We start from the raw sequence: 20428 nt of genomic DNA, 5'->3' as shown, positions 1-20428 counted from the left end.
AACAATCTGCTACTGGCTAAGAAACAGAGTGTTGGATTAGTGGAATAGAATAGGTATGAATTACACTACAGTAAATGACTATAGTAATCTAGTATTTGATAAACCCAAAGATCCAAGCTTTTGGAACAAAAACTTGTTATTTGACAAAAACTGCTGGAAAAAAATAGAAAACAGTATGGCAGAAAATGGTATGACTAACATTGTGCACTGTATACTAAAATAAGGTCAAAATGGGTAGATGATTTACACATAAAGGTGATACCATAAGCAAATTAAGAGAGCATAGAATAGTTTATCTGTCAGATTTATGGACAGGGGAAGAATTTAAGGCCAAAGAAGATACAGACATTACAAAGCATAAAACAGATCATTTTGATTATATAAAATTAAAAAAGCTTTTGCACAAACAAAACCAAATATGCAAAAGAAAACTGGGAAAGAATTTTTGCATCTTTGCATCTGTATCTTTGATAAAGGTCTCATTTTTCAAACTGGTTGGGGCTAAGACAGCTCTAACCTCTAGCTTCTTATACTGTGGGTCAAAACCCTATATGGGGTCACATAACTAAATGCGGGGGTCACAAAAAATTTGACAACAGTAAAAGGTTGTAAAAGTAAAAAAAAAAGTAAAAAGGGTAAAAGTAAAGGTTAACAGTAAAAAGTTATGTATAACTATTTCATATACCTACATACCCAGGGTTTCATAAAAATTTCTCTGCAAAAAGTTCATGAAGCCCCCCTCTAGTCCATCCCCTTTTAGAAATGTGTACTTATGAAAGTCTTTAAGGTAGATAGAGTGCTCTGCCTGGAGTCAGGAAGACCTGAGTTCAAATATGACCTAAGACACTTACTAGCTATGTGACCCTGGGCAAATTACTTAACCTTGTTTACCTGAGTTCCTCACCTGTAAAATAAGCTGGAGAAAGAAATGACAAACTACTCCAGTATCTTTGCCAAGACAAGCCCAAATGTGGTCACAATGAATCTGAAATGACTGAACAACACCAAGAGCTATCAGGATTGTCTTGCTTTTATTACAAAAGTTGTCTATAAAAGCAGATGGATGATTGAAATTGTCCTGCTGCACACACTGGATTTTGCCTTGGGTGTTTTGATAAACACATTTAAAATTTTTTTTACTGCATTTGCCTTATTCACTAGCGGGAAGTCCTAACGAAGATTTCTTTTTACAATACTTCCTTCTCCAAGAGGAAATACTTCCTCCCAAAGTCAAATTCTGCCCACAAGCCTTACCCTGAGGTCCTCTGCTAATCCTTACAGTGGCTGTGGAATAATAGCCCTTGGGTCACCATTCCTAGGGCCTTGACACCATGGCCTCCTTTGCTTGGTCTATCTTTCCAAACTCCTTCAGGTATAAGGAAAAAGGGTTTCTGGGGTCAAGCAGCCGACTCTCCCAGCACAACTGCATTCCTGTGTCCTCTGAACCACTCCTTCCTTCCATCAACTGATTTTTATTTTGCTGAAAATATTCTTATAGTTCAGGAAGAATCTCTTTTAGATGAAACTAGATGAACAAAGCCATTGCTACACTGTGGAGCCAAGTCTGCATTCTCTAACTGAATTTAACTTTATCGTATAAAGCATAGGACAGCAAACTACATGGGTATTGGGTTTCGTAGGGCCCTGGAGCTAAGAGTGGTTTCTACTTTTAGCTCTCAGCCACACAAAAGCAGGTTGGGGCTGATTTGCATAAGAAGTTTGGGAGAAGGAACATAAGGAAATGAGCTGAGAATGCAAAGCAGGCCAGAGGGAAACAGACAAGTGGGACAGTTCTGAAAGTTACATGCTCAATTTATTACATACTTTAAAAGAAATACAGGCTTCATGTAATACTGATTCACAGTTTCATATATTCTGCAATATTGTAGAAATGGTTGTTTGGTTTGGTGTTTGAGAAGATTAGGATACATTTTATAATTTAAACAAATAAAAGAAGGCAATCTCTCAAATATTTTGTTGTTGTTGTTGAGTTGTTTACGTTGTGTCTGTGTGTAAAGCATTGTACATGGCTCCAAGTATAAAAAGACAAAATGAAATGAACCCCGGCTCTCAAGTGTAGTAGCAGCTTGGTAGGCCTGAGTCCAGTTAGGGATTCTCTGACTCTGAGGGGGACACTATGACCATGGAGAGATGCGGCTGATCAGCTTGTTGGGGTCAGTTAGAGATGACTCTTTCCTTGGAGAAGCAAAGCAGTTGATTAACTAGGTAGCGGTTGGTCAAACAGATAATAAAGCAGCCACTCAGAAAGCTGGGCTCCTTGAATTTACAACATGAGCTTAGTTGGGAGCCATGTTATGTTTGCTATGTGATTAGGACTAGGTAGTGACAATCTCAAGTCAGAAATGTGGAATTTTTATTCTTCATATATCCAAATAGCTAACATCATCATTTTCGAACTGCTGTAAATTTTTAGTCTTAGGTCTCTACCCCCACCCCCTTCTCACCTCTATAAAATTGTCATCTTCTCCTTTGTTCAGGGAGTTGAAGTTAAACTTCTTCTCCCAGCCATACCTGTATGTGCTGTCTGTCTAAGGAACATGCCATAAACCTGTACCTCCCTGGGAGTCGAAGCCTAGGCTTCTTCTCCCAGCCATGCCTCTGTGTGCCAAATAATAAAAACTTTTATTTAAATTTTGATTGGATTGTCTGGGCAAGTAATTCTTTGTAAGAGGAATGTTTTCAAGAACCCAATCTAGCAGTAACACAAAGAACCTACAGTCTACTTAGTCACCCATGTTGTTGCTGTTATTCAGTCACGTCTGACACTTTGTGATTCTCTACCCCGCCCTCCCCAATTGGGGTTTTCTGGCAAAGATACTGGAGTGGTTTGTCATTTCCTTCTCCAGCTCTTTTTTTTGGGGGGGGGGGACAGGGCAATGAGGGTTATAAGTGACTTGCCCAAGATCACACAGCTAGTAAGTGTTAAGTGTCTGAGGCCAGATTTGAACTCAAGTCCTCCTGAATCCAGGGCTGGTGCTTTATGCACTGCCCCCCTAGCTGCCCCCATCTCCAGTTCATTTTACAGATGAGGAAACTGAGGCAAACAGGATTAAGTGACTTGCCCAGGGTCATGCAGCTGGTAAATAAAGGCCATATTTGTCCCTTGAATATTTTCTATTTCTAGTTTTTCTATTAAGGTATTAGAGTCTTTATTCCAATCCTATGAAGAGGCAGAGAGTCTTTCTATTTAGTTTCAGATTTCCTCTATGTGTTGTACATTTTTTTGGCCAGTTACATACCATCAGATTTTAGCCAATCTATTGAGGTTTCCCAAAAAATTCAGTTTGAATTCTCAAGGTGCCAGCTTGCCTTTTTAATAGATTGGCTTTATGCAGAGTGGTAAGGATTCTGACACTAAGGACCCATTTAGTCAGATTGGTTTTCAAAGCTGCACTTCCTCTTGACATCAAGTGAGTAGTTCCTGAGCAGTGAGGTCAGAACAGCCTCATTGCTGGAAGAACAGGGTGGAGGATGGAAAAGGGGAGGCTGAGGCCACAATCTAAGATGAAGAAATCATAGTCAGATGAATCCATAGATCTCAGAAAGGGAGGACAGGGAGGCAACTGTAAGGACAGACTTGGCTGATTCAGGAGAAACTGCAGTGAAAAGTTTTTGCCAAGACCCTGTTTTGAGATCACAGCTAATTCAAAGATAAAGCATCACCAGCTCAATTTGAGGAAGGAACCCACCCAGAAAGTAAGGTCAGGTGAGTGCTGTTCATAATGACATTGGACTAGGGGCAGCTAGGTGGCACAGTGGATAAAGCACCGGCCCTGGATTCAGGAGGACCTGAGTTCAAATCCGGCCTCAGACACTTGACACTTACTAGCTGTGTGACCCTGGGCAAGTCACTTAACCCCCATTGCCCTGCCAAAAAACCCAAAAAACAAAAAACATAATGACATTGGACTAAAGGAAGCATGTATACATAAACTTCATCCAACCTCTACTTAAAGTGTTCAAGTGAGGAAAGGAACACTATTTCCTGAGATTAGTTCTAGTTGTTAGGAAGTGTTTGTTCTGGGCCCCTGGGCACCTCAGAAGTTTTCTGGGGGTAAATCAAAGAACCTTCTCCTTGAGAAACTAAACCAAAGGACAGACACACCTAAAGAGATAAGTGGTACCCAAATTGGGATTGAGCTAGCTCCAGGACCACCACCCTTCCTTCCAGTCTCCCCCACCCCAGGGGAGATAAGATTAGGTGTGGCTGCTGCCTTTGTGGTGTGAGGGGGAGAGAGATGGCTTGAGAGATCCAGAGCTGCCCCTCAGCCTTCACCAGTGGGGGATGGTCCTCCTCCAATAAGGGAACTTTCCACAGTCAGATGATCACCTCATAGGACCACCATTGGTCCTCTATAAAAGTATCTGCCTGTCTCCTGCTTGAGGAAAAAGGTATCTCAAAGAGCCATGCCTCTGTGCCATGCCTTCTCCCCATGAGAAAAAGTCCAAGGACTTCTCTCTTTGTTTCCTTTCCCTAGCACCTAAATAAACTATTCTACTTGGATTTGTGTGAAAGAGGGTGTAATTCTTTAAAGAGGAATTCCTAAGGACCCCTACCCCAAACCCCCAGCAATTTCCCCCATAACATGTTTGCTTACATTAAGCCAAAAATCTTCCTTTATCTGTAACTTCTAACCATGGCTCCTAGTTCAGTGCTTTGGGGCCAAGCAGAATTAGTCCTATCTCTCTTCCACTATCAACTCTTTCAACAATTGAAGATATTTTCTCTCCTGAGACAGCTAGGTGGTACAATGGATAGAGCATTAGGCCTGGAGTCAAGAAGACCTGAATTCATATGAAGCCTTAGACACTCTCACTGTATGACCTTAAGCAAGTCACTTAACTCTGTTTGCTTCGGTTTCCTCATATGTAAAATGAGGGTAGAGAAGAATGGCAAACCACTCCAGTATCTTTGCCAAGAAAACCTCAAATGGGGTCACAAAAAGTTGTTCGTGACTGAAAAACAACATTTATTTCTCCTCAACTCCCCACCCAAGCCTTCTCTTATCCAAGCTGAACATCTTCAGTTCTTCAATGAATTCTCCCAAGGTATGATCTCAAGGACATTCATGATCCTAATCAATCAATCAATCAATCACAATAAATGAACATTTAATTAAGTACTAGATGCTCAGCACTGTTGATGTAGGAGGTGAAAAAGGGGTTAATGGAAAAACCCAAGACCCAAGCTTTAATTCAGATATTAGCTCTAAAAGCATGTCAGACCCCAGTTAATGAATAACTTACAAGTCAGGATATTAGGTTCTTTTACCCACAGAAATCAGTGCCCATAACGGGAACAGAGGGAGAGAGACCATGATGACCTTAGACTAAATGACAGCCTATAGAAATTCAGACTAGAAATAAAAGAAAAATGAAGGTGTTTTGAAACTAGCCATAGGAACCAGAAAGAGACATGCACAGAAAAGGCCAAATTTGTTCCCAGATTTACCTTATGACATGTAAACCCCCAAAACACACCTCCACAGAAAAAGCCTCAGGGGTTGGCTTAGGACCCCAGGAACTCCAAATTAGGATAAGCCCTCCCTTGTAACACCCAAAGGTGGAGAATATTATGAGGACAGGCCCTCCCCTGTACCTTTCCAAGGTGGAGATTATTATAATGAGACTGATAATCAATTTATCCATACTATAAACATAACTCTTTTTCTTTCACTATTTGAGAGATACCTTTCCACTATTCTGGTTCTCTCCCTGTGGTCACCCCACAATATTGCAATAAACTTGGGAAACGGAGTCACTGAGTCTTGTAATTCTTCTGGGACATCTCACGATCAATTTGATGCTAATTCCACCCACACATCACTGTCATCCACCTTTGTACCTCCTCCCATTGATCAATGTCTTTCCTAACATATGACACTCAGAACTAAATAGGATATTCAAGATATGGTCTGACCAGGACAATAGAATTATCTCCTTCCTTATTCTGGACTCTATTCTTCTCTTTATCTCTCTTCACCTTCCTCCCCCTTTCCATCTAATCTTTTCTCCCTCCCTACACAAATATGGTGGTCTACAGAATGTATAAAAGGGATAAAGGGAAAGCCAGGGAGGAAAAGGAGGTAATGATTAGATTAAGCACCACAAGGCTAAGCAACAAGCAAATTCCATCATGATCAAAGTTACCAGGATGCAGAAACCAAAGACCGGAGATGACAGGGAGGCTGAAGTCTCACACAATTTCTTCCTCTTCCTGTCTTTTGCTGTTTATATATCAAGTATGTTTTGGGGTTAAAATTATATCTTGTTCTGGTCATGTTCCTTCTAGTCAGTGGAGTAAGTTTACAAGTAGCTATAAAGTAGTTACTTTATAAAAAGTAGTTATAAAGTAACAATAGCAGGAGCTAAGATTGCAAAAGGGAACCTAGAAGTCAAGTACAGACCACCTCAAAGATCAAAGGAGCATGATGTGCAAGCTATAAACATATATTAACCAAAAACCACATTCTGTTAATATGTGCTAAATCAAGCCAAATCATATATGTCAGGGTCTTTGGATCTTGTGATATGTGAAACTCAGATGAGATCCAGACATTCAGTAAGGCTGGCAGAACACAAGGATGATGTGGATTCATTAACTTTAAAGTATGTTATTGAACTAACCTCAAGGTAACATAGATAAGAGTCTTTCTCCCCACTCCCCCCAAAACCCTATAAAAATGAGACCTTGGGGCAGCTGGGTGGCACAGTGGAGAAAGCCCTGACCTTGGATTCAGGAGCACTTGAATTCAAATCCTGGCCTAAGACACTTGGCACTTACTAGCTGTGTGACCCTGGGCAAGTCACTTAAACCCTCATTGCCCCACCGAAAGAAAGAAAGAAAGAAAGAAAAGAAAGAAAGAAGAAAGAAAGAAAGAAGAAAGAAAGAAAGAAAGAAAGAAGAAAGAAAGAAAAGAAAGAAAGAAAATGAGACCTCAAACTTCTGCTCTCTCCCAACTCCAACAAACACTTTTCCATCTTCATCTAACTCCATGGTTACATGAATTACTTCTCTATGTCTTTCTCCCTCCCCATTCTCTTCCTTGTTGCCTACCTTCCTTCATGACCCTATGCCCATCCCCACATTAGCTGCTGCTTTATTCTTCCCATTTCCCTTTTCTGTGTTTGTCTCTGTACTTTCTCTGCCATTTACCCCTTCACCCTCTGGGCCTTATTAAAGTGTGATTGCAGCCTTCCTTCCTTCCTGCTGCCATTGTGGTCTTTCCTGGGGAGTACCCAAAGAACCAGGCCTGCCTGTCCCATTTCATAATTTCATACATTAATTAGCAATTCAGTTTTGATATTTAGTTTGGTATCCCAATTGGCTTTATTTTTTAGGTCTGATTTTCCTATAACTGAACTGTGAACTCAGGGCAAAGACCAAATTTATTGGTTTCCCCCATAGTACCTCCCATAGGAATTGATAAATAGCAGGTTCATAGTAAATATTTATTCAATTTAATAAGTAAGTTCTACTTTCTTTGCCTTCTCCTATGGTCCTTTGAAAAATAAGGGAGCAGAATTACAAAATTTCCAAGATACTTTCCAGCTCTAACATTCTATAATTTCATGACTATAACTATTACTCAAAAGCCAAAAATAACAAAATAAATCTAATGCTACCCTCTGCTTTAAAAGGAAGGAAGGAAACAAGCATTCATTAAGTGCCTACTACATGCCATGCACTATGTTAAGTGCTTTATAAATATCTCGTTAATTTTACAACCACCTTGGGAGGTAGGTACTAGTATTCATCCCATGTTATAGTTGAGGAAACAGATGAACAGAAGTTAAATAATTCTCCCTGGGTCACACAGCTAGTAAGTTATTTGAGACCAGATTTGAACCTAGTTTTTCCTGATTCCAGACACAGAGTTCTGCCTCCTGTAGAGTAAACAAAAGGAGAGAAGTGATATTTCTAGTGTATCTGGCCACTACTTAACCACAGCTGGAAACGCTGTGTTCAATACTGGACATCATATTTTAGGAAAATTAGATAACTGAAGCATATCCAGAAGAAAGTGGCTGGGCTGGTGAGAGGGCGGGAGATGGTGTCAAAGAAGAAGCAATTGAAGGAAATGGGGGTGGTTGGCTTGGAAAAAAGAGCATTGGGGGAGGACATGATAGTTATTTTCAACTATCTGAAAGACAATCATATGGAAGTTAGGTAAAATGAGTTCTGCTTGGTTCCACAGGGTAGAAATTAAGAGTAATGGGAAGGGGGGGGCAGCTAGGTGGTGCAGTGGATAGAGCACTGGCCCTGGATTCAGGAGGACCTGAGTTCAAATCCAGCCTCAGACACTTAACAATTACTAGCTTGACCCTGGGCAAGTCACTTAACCCCAATTGCCTCGCCAAAAAAAAAAAAAAAGAGTAATGGGAAGTTTCAGAGAGCCAGATTGATGCTCTACTGTAGCCAAAGAATACTTTAAGTCTTGCCTTTGGGAGCTGGGTAGATTTCCTTTCTCTGGTGATTATCAAGCAAAGGGTGGAAGACCATTTGTCAGTGATCTCATAGAGAGATTCTTGGTGAGTTATGGGTTGAACAAGATGGTTTCCAAGGTTCCTTTAGCTCTGCAGTTATGTGATTCCATTCTGTTTTTAAGCTCACAGTTCTCTGTCTGCCTATTTGGAAAATGAGAGACTAGCCCCTTCACCTAAAAATGGAAGCACAGTTGTCTAGCACATAGTCACTTAGTAAATGTTTATTTATTAACTGACCTGAATTGGCATTAGTAGCACCAGTAGCTGGTTCTAAGCTCACCTGATGAAAAATATCATTAAAAGGAGCAGAGTGCGGGACAGCTAGGTGGCTCAGTGGATAGAGCACCGGCCCTGGAGGTCAGGAGTACCTGAGTTCAAATCCGGCCTCAGACACTTAAACACTTACTAGCTGTGTGACCCTGGGCAAGTCACTTAACCCCAATTGCCTCACCAAAAAAAAAGAATAAAAAAAGGAGCAGAGTGCTATGTGGGCCAAGAGGGAGAACCATGATGCTATGGATGGAAGACAGTGTCAGGAAAACACCTTCATCTGAATGCTAATGAAAACTATCTGTCTCATTGCTGTCTGTGAAATTATCGTATTATTACTGACTTTCTTTTCTGGAAAAAAAGTTGAAATTAACACAAATCTGGAAGACTGGTGAACTCAGGTCATCATGAGTCATCAAGGAGAACTTGGGAAATGAGGAGTGCTGGTGTTCTGAATTTATTTGTTCAAGGAACTCAAGATATATCTGGAATGTTTAATAAACTCTTGAACTAAAAGCTAAAGGCTTAACAACAACAACAGAAGATTTTATTTGAGAGTTGGTAACAGGAAAGAAGGCAATCTGATTCTGGCTTCTGGAGAAGGTTAATAGAGGGCTGATGGGTCCTTGAACAATGGTGGCAGACAGAAGAAGCAGCCCCAGATGAATGAATGAAAAAACATTAGTTAAGTCCTTTCTAATGTATGATACTGTGGCTGACAGTTCCTGTTTTCAAGGATCTCCCACTGTGGAGAACACACAAATACAATACACACACACATGCACACACAAACACATACACAATACACACACAAGAAATTCAGCTGCAGAGCATTTGGAGAAGCCCTAAAACTCCTAAGGGTTCATCAGTGAGGTGGATGACAAGATCCGAGGTCTTTAGGCATTAGGTCAGACATTTGCAGAACTTTTTGTTCTGTAACACTTTTTGTAGCATACAAGGACTGGAAACAAAGTAGGTGTCCAGAAATTGGGAAAGGGAGGGTAACAACAAACTTGGGGGTACAGAATATAATAGAACATTACTGTGCTATAAGATATAACGAACATGATAAAGACAGGGAAAGATGACAAGATGAAATAATTTGAAGTGAAGTAACCAGTCAGGGAAACATTATTCAAATGAATGTTGTAAGAATTTTAAAGAATAAACTTTCTTCATATGATGAAACCGAGGCTCCGAGAGACGTAGTGACTTTCATAGTTAGTATCTGAAGCACGATTTGAACCCAATTTTCCTGGACACACACATGCACTTATTCTACTATTCCATTCTGCATTTAATATCCTGAACAATATAGTTCATTCTAGGTGTCAGAAAAAGTAGACACTTTTAAAAAATCATTAAATGTTCCTGCATTTGTAAATAAATTGCTGTTTCCTTGGAGCAGTTAGGTTGCCCAGGGGATAGAGCTCTGGGCTTGGAGTTGGGATGACTTATCTTCATGAGTTCAAATCTGGCCTCAGACAATTACTGGCTATAAGTCACTTAACCCTGTTCCTTATCTATAAAATGAACTGGAAAAAGAAATAGCAAACCATTACAGTATCTTTGCCAAATGGCATCACGGAGAGTTGACATGACTGAACAACAACAGTCTATTTCCTTGTAATATATTGTTTTTAAGTTGAAAGTCTAAAGAGGGGGTTTTATATTTGTTTCCTAGAAATGAGCATAGGAGAGGAGTGGGAATCCTTTCTCTACTATTGCAACGAGTTTAGGGTTGAATAACACAGGTTGAAGAATTGCAATGTTAACCAAAAGTGAAACATCAAGAAAGTCTGGGGGTTCACAGGTTGGAGCTAATCTGAACTTCAGAAATGCCTTTGGATTTTTTCTCTTTCGTTTTTTGGCAGGGCAATGAGGGTTAAGTGACTTGCCAGGGTCACACAGCTGGTAAGTGTCAAGTGTCTGAAGTCAAATTTGAACTCGGGGTCCTCCTGAATCCAGGGCCAGTGCTTTTATTCCACTGTGCCACCCTAGTTTGCCCCCACCTCTGAATTTTTTAAAGGGTCTGAAGTCACAGAACTGCTCTTTACTCCACAGCTTTTCACTTAGGATTCTCTGGACCATTTGGCTTTACCTCTAGGGCAATCAATGAGTCAGGGATATGATAGGGCTTGGGGTCACAATGACAGGAATCTCATTCCAAAGAAGAAATCCTTATTAACATGATGTGGGCTTTTTAAGTCATAAACTAGGTGCAGGACAGTGCTGAGGTTTGGGTGTCATTGAAAGAGATAAAGCCCAAACTAATGACTTCTTTATGAGTTTTTTTCTTCTTTTTTTTCCTAATGATCTTTTTTTGGGGGGGCAGGGCAATGAGGGTTAAGTGACTTGACCCAAGGTCACACAGCTAAGTGTCAACTGTCTGAGGCCAGATTTAACTCAGGTCCTCCTGAATCCAGGGCCATTGCTTTATCGACTGCACCACCTAGCTGCCCCCTTCTTATGAGTTTTTAAAAGATGCAATCTGGGATAGAAAAAGAAATAAAGCTGTAAGAAACTTTAAAAATTCCATTCTTAAGGAAATCTAAGTAAAAGGCTAGCTAGGTTTATCTTTCTCAGAATCGCCCCCTCTTTCCTAGCTAATCCTGTATTCTTGTCCTGGGAGTCATCCCTCCCCAGTCCTGTTAGGGTTAAATGCTAGACCAGGTGATATACAAACAAAATTATCCACATAGATCCTTTAAAAAAATGAAGAAGAAAGAAATAGCTCTGGATTAGTAATTAGAATCTTCAAGAAATGGATCCCTTAAAATCTACAGGTAAGAAGAATCAGCTGAGTTCAGTATCAGTTGCTCAGGGAAAGACTCTTGGGGCCAAATAGGGAAATGACATCCTATAGCAGAGAATCCATTCCAAAAGCTAAGACTAGCAGGTAGGTTCTAGAAGGTGCTGAGATTCTTAGCAGTTCATGCCTCCCCAGAATATTCAATGTTCTTTGGGCTGGGAGCCTGAGAGCCTGGATCTGTATGGTAACTTTGTTTTTATATCACCTAAAATTTCCTTGCTGTTTCTTTCCCTCTTCCCCATTCTTAGAGAACCTGCCCTTATAATGAAGACTTTTAAGGAAGATGAATAAATGAAAACATTTAGCAAAATCATATAAAATATGAAATTTTATGTAATGTTCTACACAAGCAGATTCCTCACCTCTACAAAGTGGGGGGGAGATGTCTTCTCATATCTTTTTTTCTTTTTTTTCCTTTTTTTTTTTGGTGGGGCAATGGGGATTAAGTGACTTAGCCAGGGTCACACAGCTAGTAAGTGTTAAGTGTCTGAGGGCCGGATTGAACTCAGGTACTCCTGACTCCAGGGTCGGTGCTCTGTCCACTGCACCACCTAGCTGCCCCAAAATAAACATTTTTTTATTTAAAGTTTTTGAGTTCCAAAGTCTATTCCTCCTTCCCTCCCTTTCCTGAGGTGGTAAGTAATCAGATATAGGTTATACATATGCAATTATGTAAAACATTATGATATTAGTCATTTTGTACAAGAACACTTGAATAAAAGAAAAAGTGAAAGAAGAAATAAAGTGAAAATAACATGCTTCAGTCTGTGTTCAATCAGTATCAGTCCTCTCTTTGGAGGCAGATAATATATTTCATCATTAGTTCTTCGGGATTGTCCCTTGAATCATTGCATTGCTGAGAATAGCTAAGTCATTCACAGTTCTTCACTGATTATTGTGTACAATGGTCAAATCTTTTCTTGGGGTCAAGCTTATTCTTTAAAATGTTTACAACGTTCATTCTGGATGTTTGGGAGGCTTTTTATTAGTGGACATTGTATTTTCCCTGACTCTGATTACATCACTTTGAATCGTTTCATATGTCTTGTCATCTTTCCCCTGTATTTATCATGTTCATTCAACTCACATTGACATTGTGCTCTAAGGTTTGTTAAAGCACTGTCCAAGGTGTCACTTGCCTGACAACTGCAATGACTCTGGTTGCCATAGAGAAAAATGCTGAAGATGCTTGAATGAAACATTAGTTCCAAGTGGAAAGAGCCCAAGTTTTTAAGAAATACAATGGCCATGCTGTCTATGATGTGCTTGGGTATTCTCTGTGACCACAATGTGTCCAACAGTGATGATGTGGGCAGCCCTTTCCAAGGGAGACAGAAGTTTGGAAGAAGGCATTTCCCAGGAAGAAGCTTAAATAAATTTTAAAGAGGAATGTGGAGAGACAAAGGGGAAGAGACACAGATAGATGGAGACAGACAGAAAAACAGACAATCAGACACAGAGACGAGAGCGAGAGACAGACAGAGACAGAGAGTTGTACTTACTCAGGGCACTGTGTGTAGCACCTGCCATGGTGCAGGTAGAATGGGTGGTCTGGCTGAGACAAACACTTTATGCAGTTGTTCTTTGTGGAGCAGTTCTCACAATCCTCTGTGCATTTCTCACATCTCCCAGTCTTCTCTGAGGGCCAGGTTTCCTTGGGGACAGGAAGGGATGCAGGACTGAGAGGAAAGATAGGTTCCTAGGAAAACACCAAAGGAAAATGTAAGAACATTTGAATCCCAATTAGTCATGCATCCTCTCCCTCTAAACAGGAGTTCTTAACCTAGGGTCCAGAAATTTGAAACTTTTTTTTGAAAAGTGTATTTTGATATGTTGATTTTCTTTGTGTTCATATGTCTTTTATTTTATGCATTTAAAACATTATTCTGAGAAGCTCTTCATAGGCTTCACTAGAGACTGCCAAAGAGTGAAGAAAGAACCTTTACTCTATATGATGTATTTATCTATACAAAGAATAGAGGAGCCAGAACCACATCTTTCACTTTCTGTAAATTCTCATAGTATGCAGGACAGTGCTATGTTGACAAAACCAAAATATTTCACAAGGATGCTCATTTCTGGAGGCAGCTAGGTGGTGCAGTGGATAAAGCACTGGCCCTGGATTCAGGAGGATCTGAGTTCAAGTCCAACCTCAGACACTTGACACTTACTAGCTGTGTGACCATGGGCAAGTCACTTAACCCTCATTGCCCCACAAAAAAAAAAAAGATGCTCATTTCTACCAAATTGACCAACTTGCTGGAAGTCTGTGTCCAGAAGAATTTTAACTGGATGCCACTAGCTGGTCTGACCTTGGAGAAATAACTTTATCTGCCCCATCCAGTTATTTCACAGTGACAGTTGGATTGTGGGAGTAGAAAGAACACATAAAAAGGTGGGAAAAGCAGCTAAGTAGGGAAACCTGGGCACTCAAAGAGAAACTTTCTTATTTCATAATTTTGCCTGAGGTTTAGCGCTGTGCCACAAACTTTGGACTAATTCCTTTATTGACTTTTACCAAAGAACACCTTCTCATAAGCTAGATCAAGCATGTGAAGATTAGAATGGCGCTTTAATCAGTGCTTAATTTCATGCATTTATCTAGCCATGGGAAAATATTACAAGAGCCACTATGCAAGAGCTGAGGGAAGGGAAAAATGTAGATTGATAGTTCACAATGCAACATCCATTTGATCCAGCACTCCAGGGATACCCTTGCCAACTCTCTTGAAACAGGTATATTTTCCAAACCAGAGGCCAAAGGCTAAGTTTAAAAATTTAACACTTTACAGTCTGAAAATCATGCCAACTTGATGGTTAGTGCTTCTCATGACCTACGGATATAGGCCAATTCTAGCTGTGTTTCACTCTACACTCTCACTGTAGCTAAGTTACACAGTGTAACACGTGCTGGGCCTGGAATCAAGAAGACTTGAGTTCAAATTCCACCTCAGACACTAATAGCTGTGGGATTCTGAGCACATCACTTAACTTCTCGTCTGCCTCAGTTTCCTTATCTGTAAAATGGGGATAATATTAGTAACCTACCTTCCAGGATTGCTGTGAGAATCAATGAGTAATATTTGTAAGTATATAGCAGAATGCCTGGCACATAGTAGGTATGTAATAATGCTTATTCCTTTTCCTCTCTCATTCCCTAATATCTGCTTCCCTAATATCAGGGCCATTGTACAAGTCCTTCCACTTACAATCTTTCCAGTCCCTGAAATCATAAATTAATCCATACAGTTCTAACAAACTCCTGACAAAAGGGGAGAGAAGGCAGCAGGTTTTCATGCCAGATTTTACTTGAGAATTTTGGGACTCTCCAGGGGAATGAGGAGGGATGAAGGGAGAGCTTGATCTGCCACATCTGCAAACAAATTAGACTATGAGGCATGACTTCTAAATGAAAAATAAGCTGTGAGGAGTATGAGCAGGCATCTTTATGTGCACTCAGATTACTGGAGTGCTGAGAAGAAATAAACAATGCCCCAGAGGAACAAACTATTAATCCTTAATTTTACTGAAGAAGAAATAGATTTCTATGTAGAAATAGTCCTAGAAGACTTTCTCCAATGTCACACCAGTTATTGACACAGTCTAGAATTCATTTCCTAACTCTTAGTTGCATGCTGAGTCAGTCAGAGAATCATTTAGTGGATGAGGAGGAAAATGGATTATTTCAGAGGTACCCGTTTAGAAAAACAGCCTTGTATTGTGGGAAGAGCAGTAGATTTGGAATGAAAAGATCTGAGTTTGATTCCTGACTCTGCTAGCAACACTGGGCAAGCCAATTTAACCTCTCTAAGGCTTAGAAGGTGGTAGCAAATGCTTTCTTTGCTTTCTTTCTTTCTTTTTTTCTTCCTTTTTTCTTCCTTTTTCTTCCTTCCTTCTTCCTTCCTTCCTTCCTTCCTTCTTCCTTCCTTTCCTTCCTTCCTTCCTTCCTTCCTTCCTTCCTTCCTTCCTTCCTTCCTTCCTTTCCTTTCCTGTCCTTCCTTCCTTTCTTCTTCTTCCTTTCTTTCTTTCTTTCTTTCTTCTTTCTTCTTTCTTTCTTTCTTTCTTGTCTTCTTTCTTTCTTTCTTCTGGCAATGAGGGTTAAGTGACTTGCCCAGGGTCACACAGCTAGCAAGTGTCAAGTGTCTTTGGCTGGTATTTGAACTCAGGTCCTCCTGAATTCAGGGCCAGTGCTTTATCCACTGCGTCACCTAGGCTGCCCCCAGAAAATGCTTCTCTAAGTCCCTTCTATGACTTAAAATCCTTAAGCTCATAGGACTTTTAAGTTTTTAGGGCTCTGGTTCAAGAATAATGAAAACAAAACACAAATAAACATTTTTAAGCCCCAATGGAGATGTCTGCATTTTCACCATAAATGATTTTGACCTCCAAGGGAATACAAGTGCAAGAGTTGCCCTCTGCTGTCAAGTTTTTTTCAAGAGCATCACTAAACCTTTATGACAGGAAGTGCAGAGAGTGGCTGATTCATTACAGTTTTACAAGAAGGATCACAAAATTCATGTTTTTTTCCAGTTACCTGTGAGAGAGGAAGGGGGAAAATAAATTAATCTCATGCATAGAATCATAGTGGTTTTTTCATTATGCCAATTTTAAGCAGGTTTTTATTCTCTGGATAAAAATCACATATCTACTTGTTTGCAGCACAGATAAAAGGCAGCGTTCACTTCTCTCCCTGTGCATACATTCGACGTATTCAGGACGGAATGGAAATAGGGACCTAAATCTGTCATTTTCTTCAGTTAAAAAAAATGAACAAGCATTTCTTTTCTCTCTATTCAAAATTTTAAAATTCCATCTCCTTCCAAATTAAAACACACACACATACACACGTATCCCCCCCCCTAAACCCTTTATAATAGATGTGCCTAGTCAAGCAAAAAACCCCTCACATTGGTTATATCCAATCTATAGAATATTATTAATATGCAATATAATAGAAACAAAATATAATATAACACATTATTTATATATATACATACACATATACATATATCTATATAATATCCTGTGTATTGAGTTGATCACTTCTCTTGACCCATTGATGGCTGGTCATTGTGTTGAACAGAGATTTCAATGAAATAGACAACTCTTGGATGAGAAAACTCCTTCTACCAATAGTTGGCACCTTTTCCACAACTTAGAGTCTTGCACAGTTGCCTATGATTGAGTACTGAACAGTTAAGTAACTTGCCCAGGGTCACAGAAACAGTACATGCCAGGTTTTCTTTACTCTAAGGCAGTTAGGTGGTGCAGTGAAAAGTGAGTCAAATCTTTCCTCAAACACTTATGTGGGGAATGCTGGACAAGTTGCTTAACCTCTTGGAGCCTCTGTTTCCTCATCTAGAAAATGGGAATATAATAATAGCACTTATCTCACAGGGTTATTGTGAGGATCAAATGTATAAAGCCTTGTGAACATTCAAGAACTCTATAGATGGTAGTTACTGTTGCTGTTGTTCTTGTTGTTGCCTATCCTCTATCCCATTCTGTTTCACAGGTATCCATAAAGCCCAGAAATCATATAGCAGCTTTCATGTGATTTTCAAACTTTCCCTGCACCCAGTCTTTGTTACAAATCAGAGTCCTTTAATTAGGATGAGCTCTCCCCACTCCAGTCCATCATCCAATCAACCATCAACATGATCTTATTCAGGTCCTATCATGACATCCCCCTATTCAATAAACTCCAGTGCTCCCTATCACTTCCATGATCAAATATAAAGTCTTCTCTTGGGCCTTCAAAGCCTAAATTATGATGGGAGTCCTTCATACCTTTCCAGCTCCTGACTCCTACACACTTACTGACTCAAATCCAGTGACACTGTTCTCCTGGCTGTTCCTCAACCAAGACACTCCATCTCAGCTCTGGATATCTTCTCTGGCTGTCCCCCATGTCTGGAATGCTCTACCTCTTCATCTCTGCCTACTGCATTCCCTGGCTTCCTCCAAGTCCCGGATAAAACCCCACCTTCCACAAGGAGCCTTTCTTGACCTCCTCTAATACTAGTGCCTTCCTTTTGTTGATTATTTCCTTTTTATCCTGTATATAGCTTGTTTGTACATAGTTGTTGGCATGTTGTCTGCCCCATTAGCCTCTGAACTCCTTGAGGGCAGGGTCTGTCTTGCCTTTCTTTGTATCCTTGGCTATTAGCATGGTGCCTGCCACATAGTAGGCACTTTATAAATGTTTACTGACTTACTGACTAGTGCATTTAGATGAGCTATTCAGTGGTGGGTTCAGGAGAGATGCCTCCAAATGTTCTTGTTCAGCTCCTTTCAATTAAAAAAGACCTGAAAAAGGTTTCTTGGGAATAAGAATAGAGCTACCCTCCAAAATGATGTTATGGATTTGCAACTTATCCATCTTGTCATCTTTCAGGGTCTTTCCCACAGTGTACAGTGTTTCAAAAAGGTCTGCATTCAACTCTTCAATGCAGGAATAGGGGATAAAATTTTAGACAGAGTTAACCTTAATATTAACCTGTGTATTGGAAAGACAAGTGTGTTTTTCAAGTCAACAAGCATTATAGACATGGAGGATGACCCTCTTATTTCCACTTATTTCCTTATTGTGTTTGAGTTTGGGCTCTGTAGCAATGGCGGGCCATAACTCCCCTTTGGCATTACTTCTCTGTGTATTGTCTTTCCCATTCGATAAAATGTCCTTGAACAGGGACTTTTTCACTTTTGTATGCATATCTCCAATGCTTAGCCTAGTTTGTGCTTGGCATAGAGCTAAGGAGTTAATAAATACATTTCATTCATTCATTCAAAATCCTTTCCATCCAAGTGAGTGTCTCAAGCTATGGACTTGACTTTAAAGATGCTTACCATATTCAGTGATTATGATGGAGACGCTGAAAGTACTACCTCCAAAGTCAAAGTTCAACCTATTCCCTTTGGCACCAACCATCTCATCTAAACTAAGAGTAATAGCAGCAGCAGTTGGCTTATTGGTGATCTGAAGTAGCAAGAGTACTTTTGCCGGCATTTTGGGGTGATTTGATATTGGGAGTCTCTACAATAGGTTATTACTATGATCATGGCACTGGTAACAGTCTTCCTAGGATAAGCTTCAGTAATTTCTTTGATCTTTATCAAGATAATAGAAAGTACTCTTTCTGAAGTAAAAAAAGTTAAAAAAAAAAGTAAAAAAAGAAGACTTTTAGTCTACTCTTTGTACTCTATTTGAACCTTTCTTTTGCCAGTGTCACTTAATATCATGAAAGACCATTACTTCTTGTCTACCACATCATCAGATCCGTGGTCTAGCAGATGCTTGAGATCAAAAACTATTTGGGGGTCCATTACGACTTGATTTTATTTTACATCATCAACCATTTTTTTTGTGCTAGTGAAGGCAATGTAGCTAGTAGTGGTCCTGTTTTCTTGGCTATTATTGTGATCTTTGCTTTGTTATTTTGAAAGGATTCTACATGGAAAGAAGTGCTGCCAAAATCAATGCCAACTATAGGTCCCTTCCACAAGGTGGCTGGGGTATCAGGGTTGGTGCTGAGAGACAGATACAAGGACTAGAGTCTTTTTTTTTTTCCGGGGCAATGGGGGTTAAGTGACTTGCCCAGGGTCACACAGCTAGTAAGTGTCAAGTGTCTGAGGCTGGATTTGAACTCAGGTACTCTTGAATCCAGGACCAGTGCTTTATCCAGTGTGCCACCTAGCTACCCCCAGTACTAGAGTCTTAATGTTGAAAGCAATCCAAAGGGTCATTTAGTCCCATCTCCAAACCTTTTATAGTATCTCTGAATGGTCATCTGGTCTGTGCTTGAGCAATTTCAGTAATAGGGAGCTATTTTCCTCAGAAAATCAAGCCATTCTGCGTAGGCTGATGATGAGTGAGATGAGCAGAACCAGAACAACATTGTACACAGTATCATCAACATTGTGTGTTGATCTACTGTGATGGACTATATTCTTCTCACCAGTGCAATGGTACAGAAGAGTTCCAGGGAACTCAGGATGGAAGAGGATCTCCAAATCCAGGAAAAAAAAAAAAAGAACTGTGGAGTAGATGCTGAATGAACCATACTATTTCTTTTGGTTTTGGTGCTGTTGTTGTTGTTTTGAGGTTTTGAGGTTTTTCCTCATTGCTCTGATTTTTCTCTTATAACATGACTAATGCAGAAATATGTTTAATGTTATAAATATAAATGTTATATGTATAATGTTATATATATATATATATAAATATATAAAACCATATAACCTATATCAGATTACCTGCTGTCTAGGGGAGGGGGGAGGGAGGGGAGGGAGGGAGAAAAATCTGAAATTGGAAAGCTTGTATGAACAAAAGTTGAGAACTATCTTTACATGTAAAGGGAAAAAATAAATAAAATACTTTATTAAAAAGAAAAAGAAAATTAAGCCATTCTATTTTTGGGTTAGCCTTATTGTTGGAAAGTTCTTCCTTGTACTGATTCTTTAAAAAGTTATATTTAGGTGGGTTTTTTAATGACAACGTATTGCTCCATATATAACCCACCCCACCTTTATAGCCTTAGCTCACTTACTGTACAATTGTATATTGTACAATTCAATCGGCTTACTCTATATCTCCTAACACTGCAAATAACCACTTTGATGCCTTTTCTCATACTGTTCCTTCTGCCTGGAGTGCCCTTCTTCCCTTTCTTCTGACCTGCAAAATTCCTACTCATTTATTAAATCCCACTTTCAATTGCTGTCTCATCCAGGAAACCTTGTATGATTCTTTCAGAAGCACATGACTTTTTTTTTTTTTTTAATCTCTCTAATTTGATTGCTTATTTACAAGCTGTGGTATATTATAGTTATCCATGT

General features: G+C 39.7%; 1 protein-coding gene across 1 annotated transcript in view; it reads right to left on the bottom strand.

The window, feature by feature from the left end:
* The window catches only part of PCSK5 (proprotein convertase subtilisin/kexin type 5), a 649923-nt gene that overhangs the window by 37961 nt on the left and 591534 nt on the right, over window positions 1-20428 (bottom strand). Inside the window, 4 exon segments of the mRNA XM_043976670.1 lie at window positions 13093-13241; window positions 13243-13289; window positions 16041-16081; window positions 19391-19442. Of these exon segments, the coding sequence (XP_043832605.1) occupies window positions 13093-13241; window positions 13243-13289; window positions 16041-16081; window positions 19391-19442 (289 nt within the window).

This window comes from Dromiciops gliroides, chromosome 1 (assembly GCF_019393635.1).
Source record: "Dromiciops gliroides isolate mDroGli1 chromosome 1, mDroGli1.pri, whole genome shotgun sequence".
Classification (NCBI taxonomy): Eukaryota; Metazoa; Chordata; class Mammalia; order Microbiotheria; family Microbiotheriidae; genus Dromiciops; species Dromiciops gliroides.
This window is presented reverse-complemented; position numbering and strand designations above follow the sequence as displayed.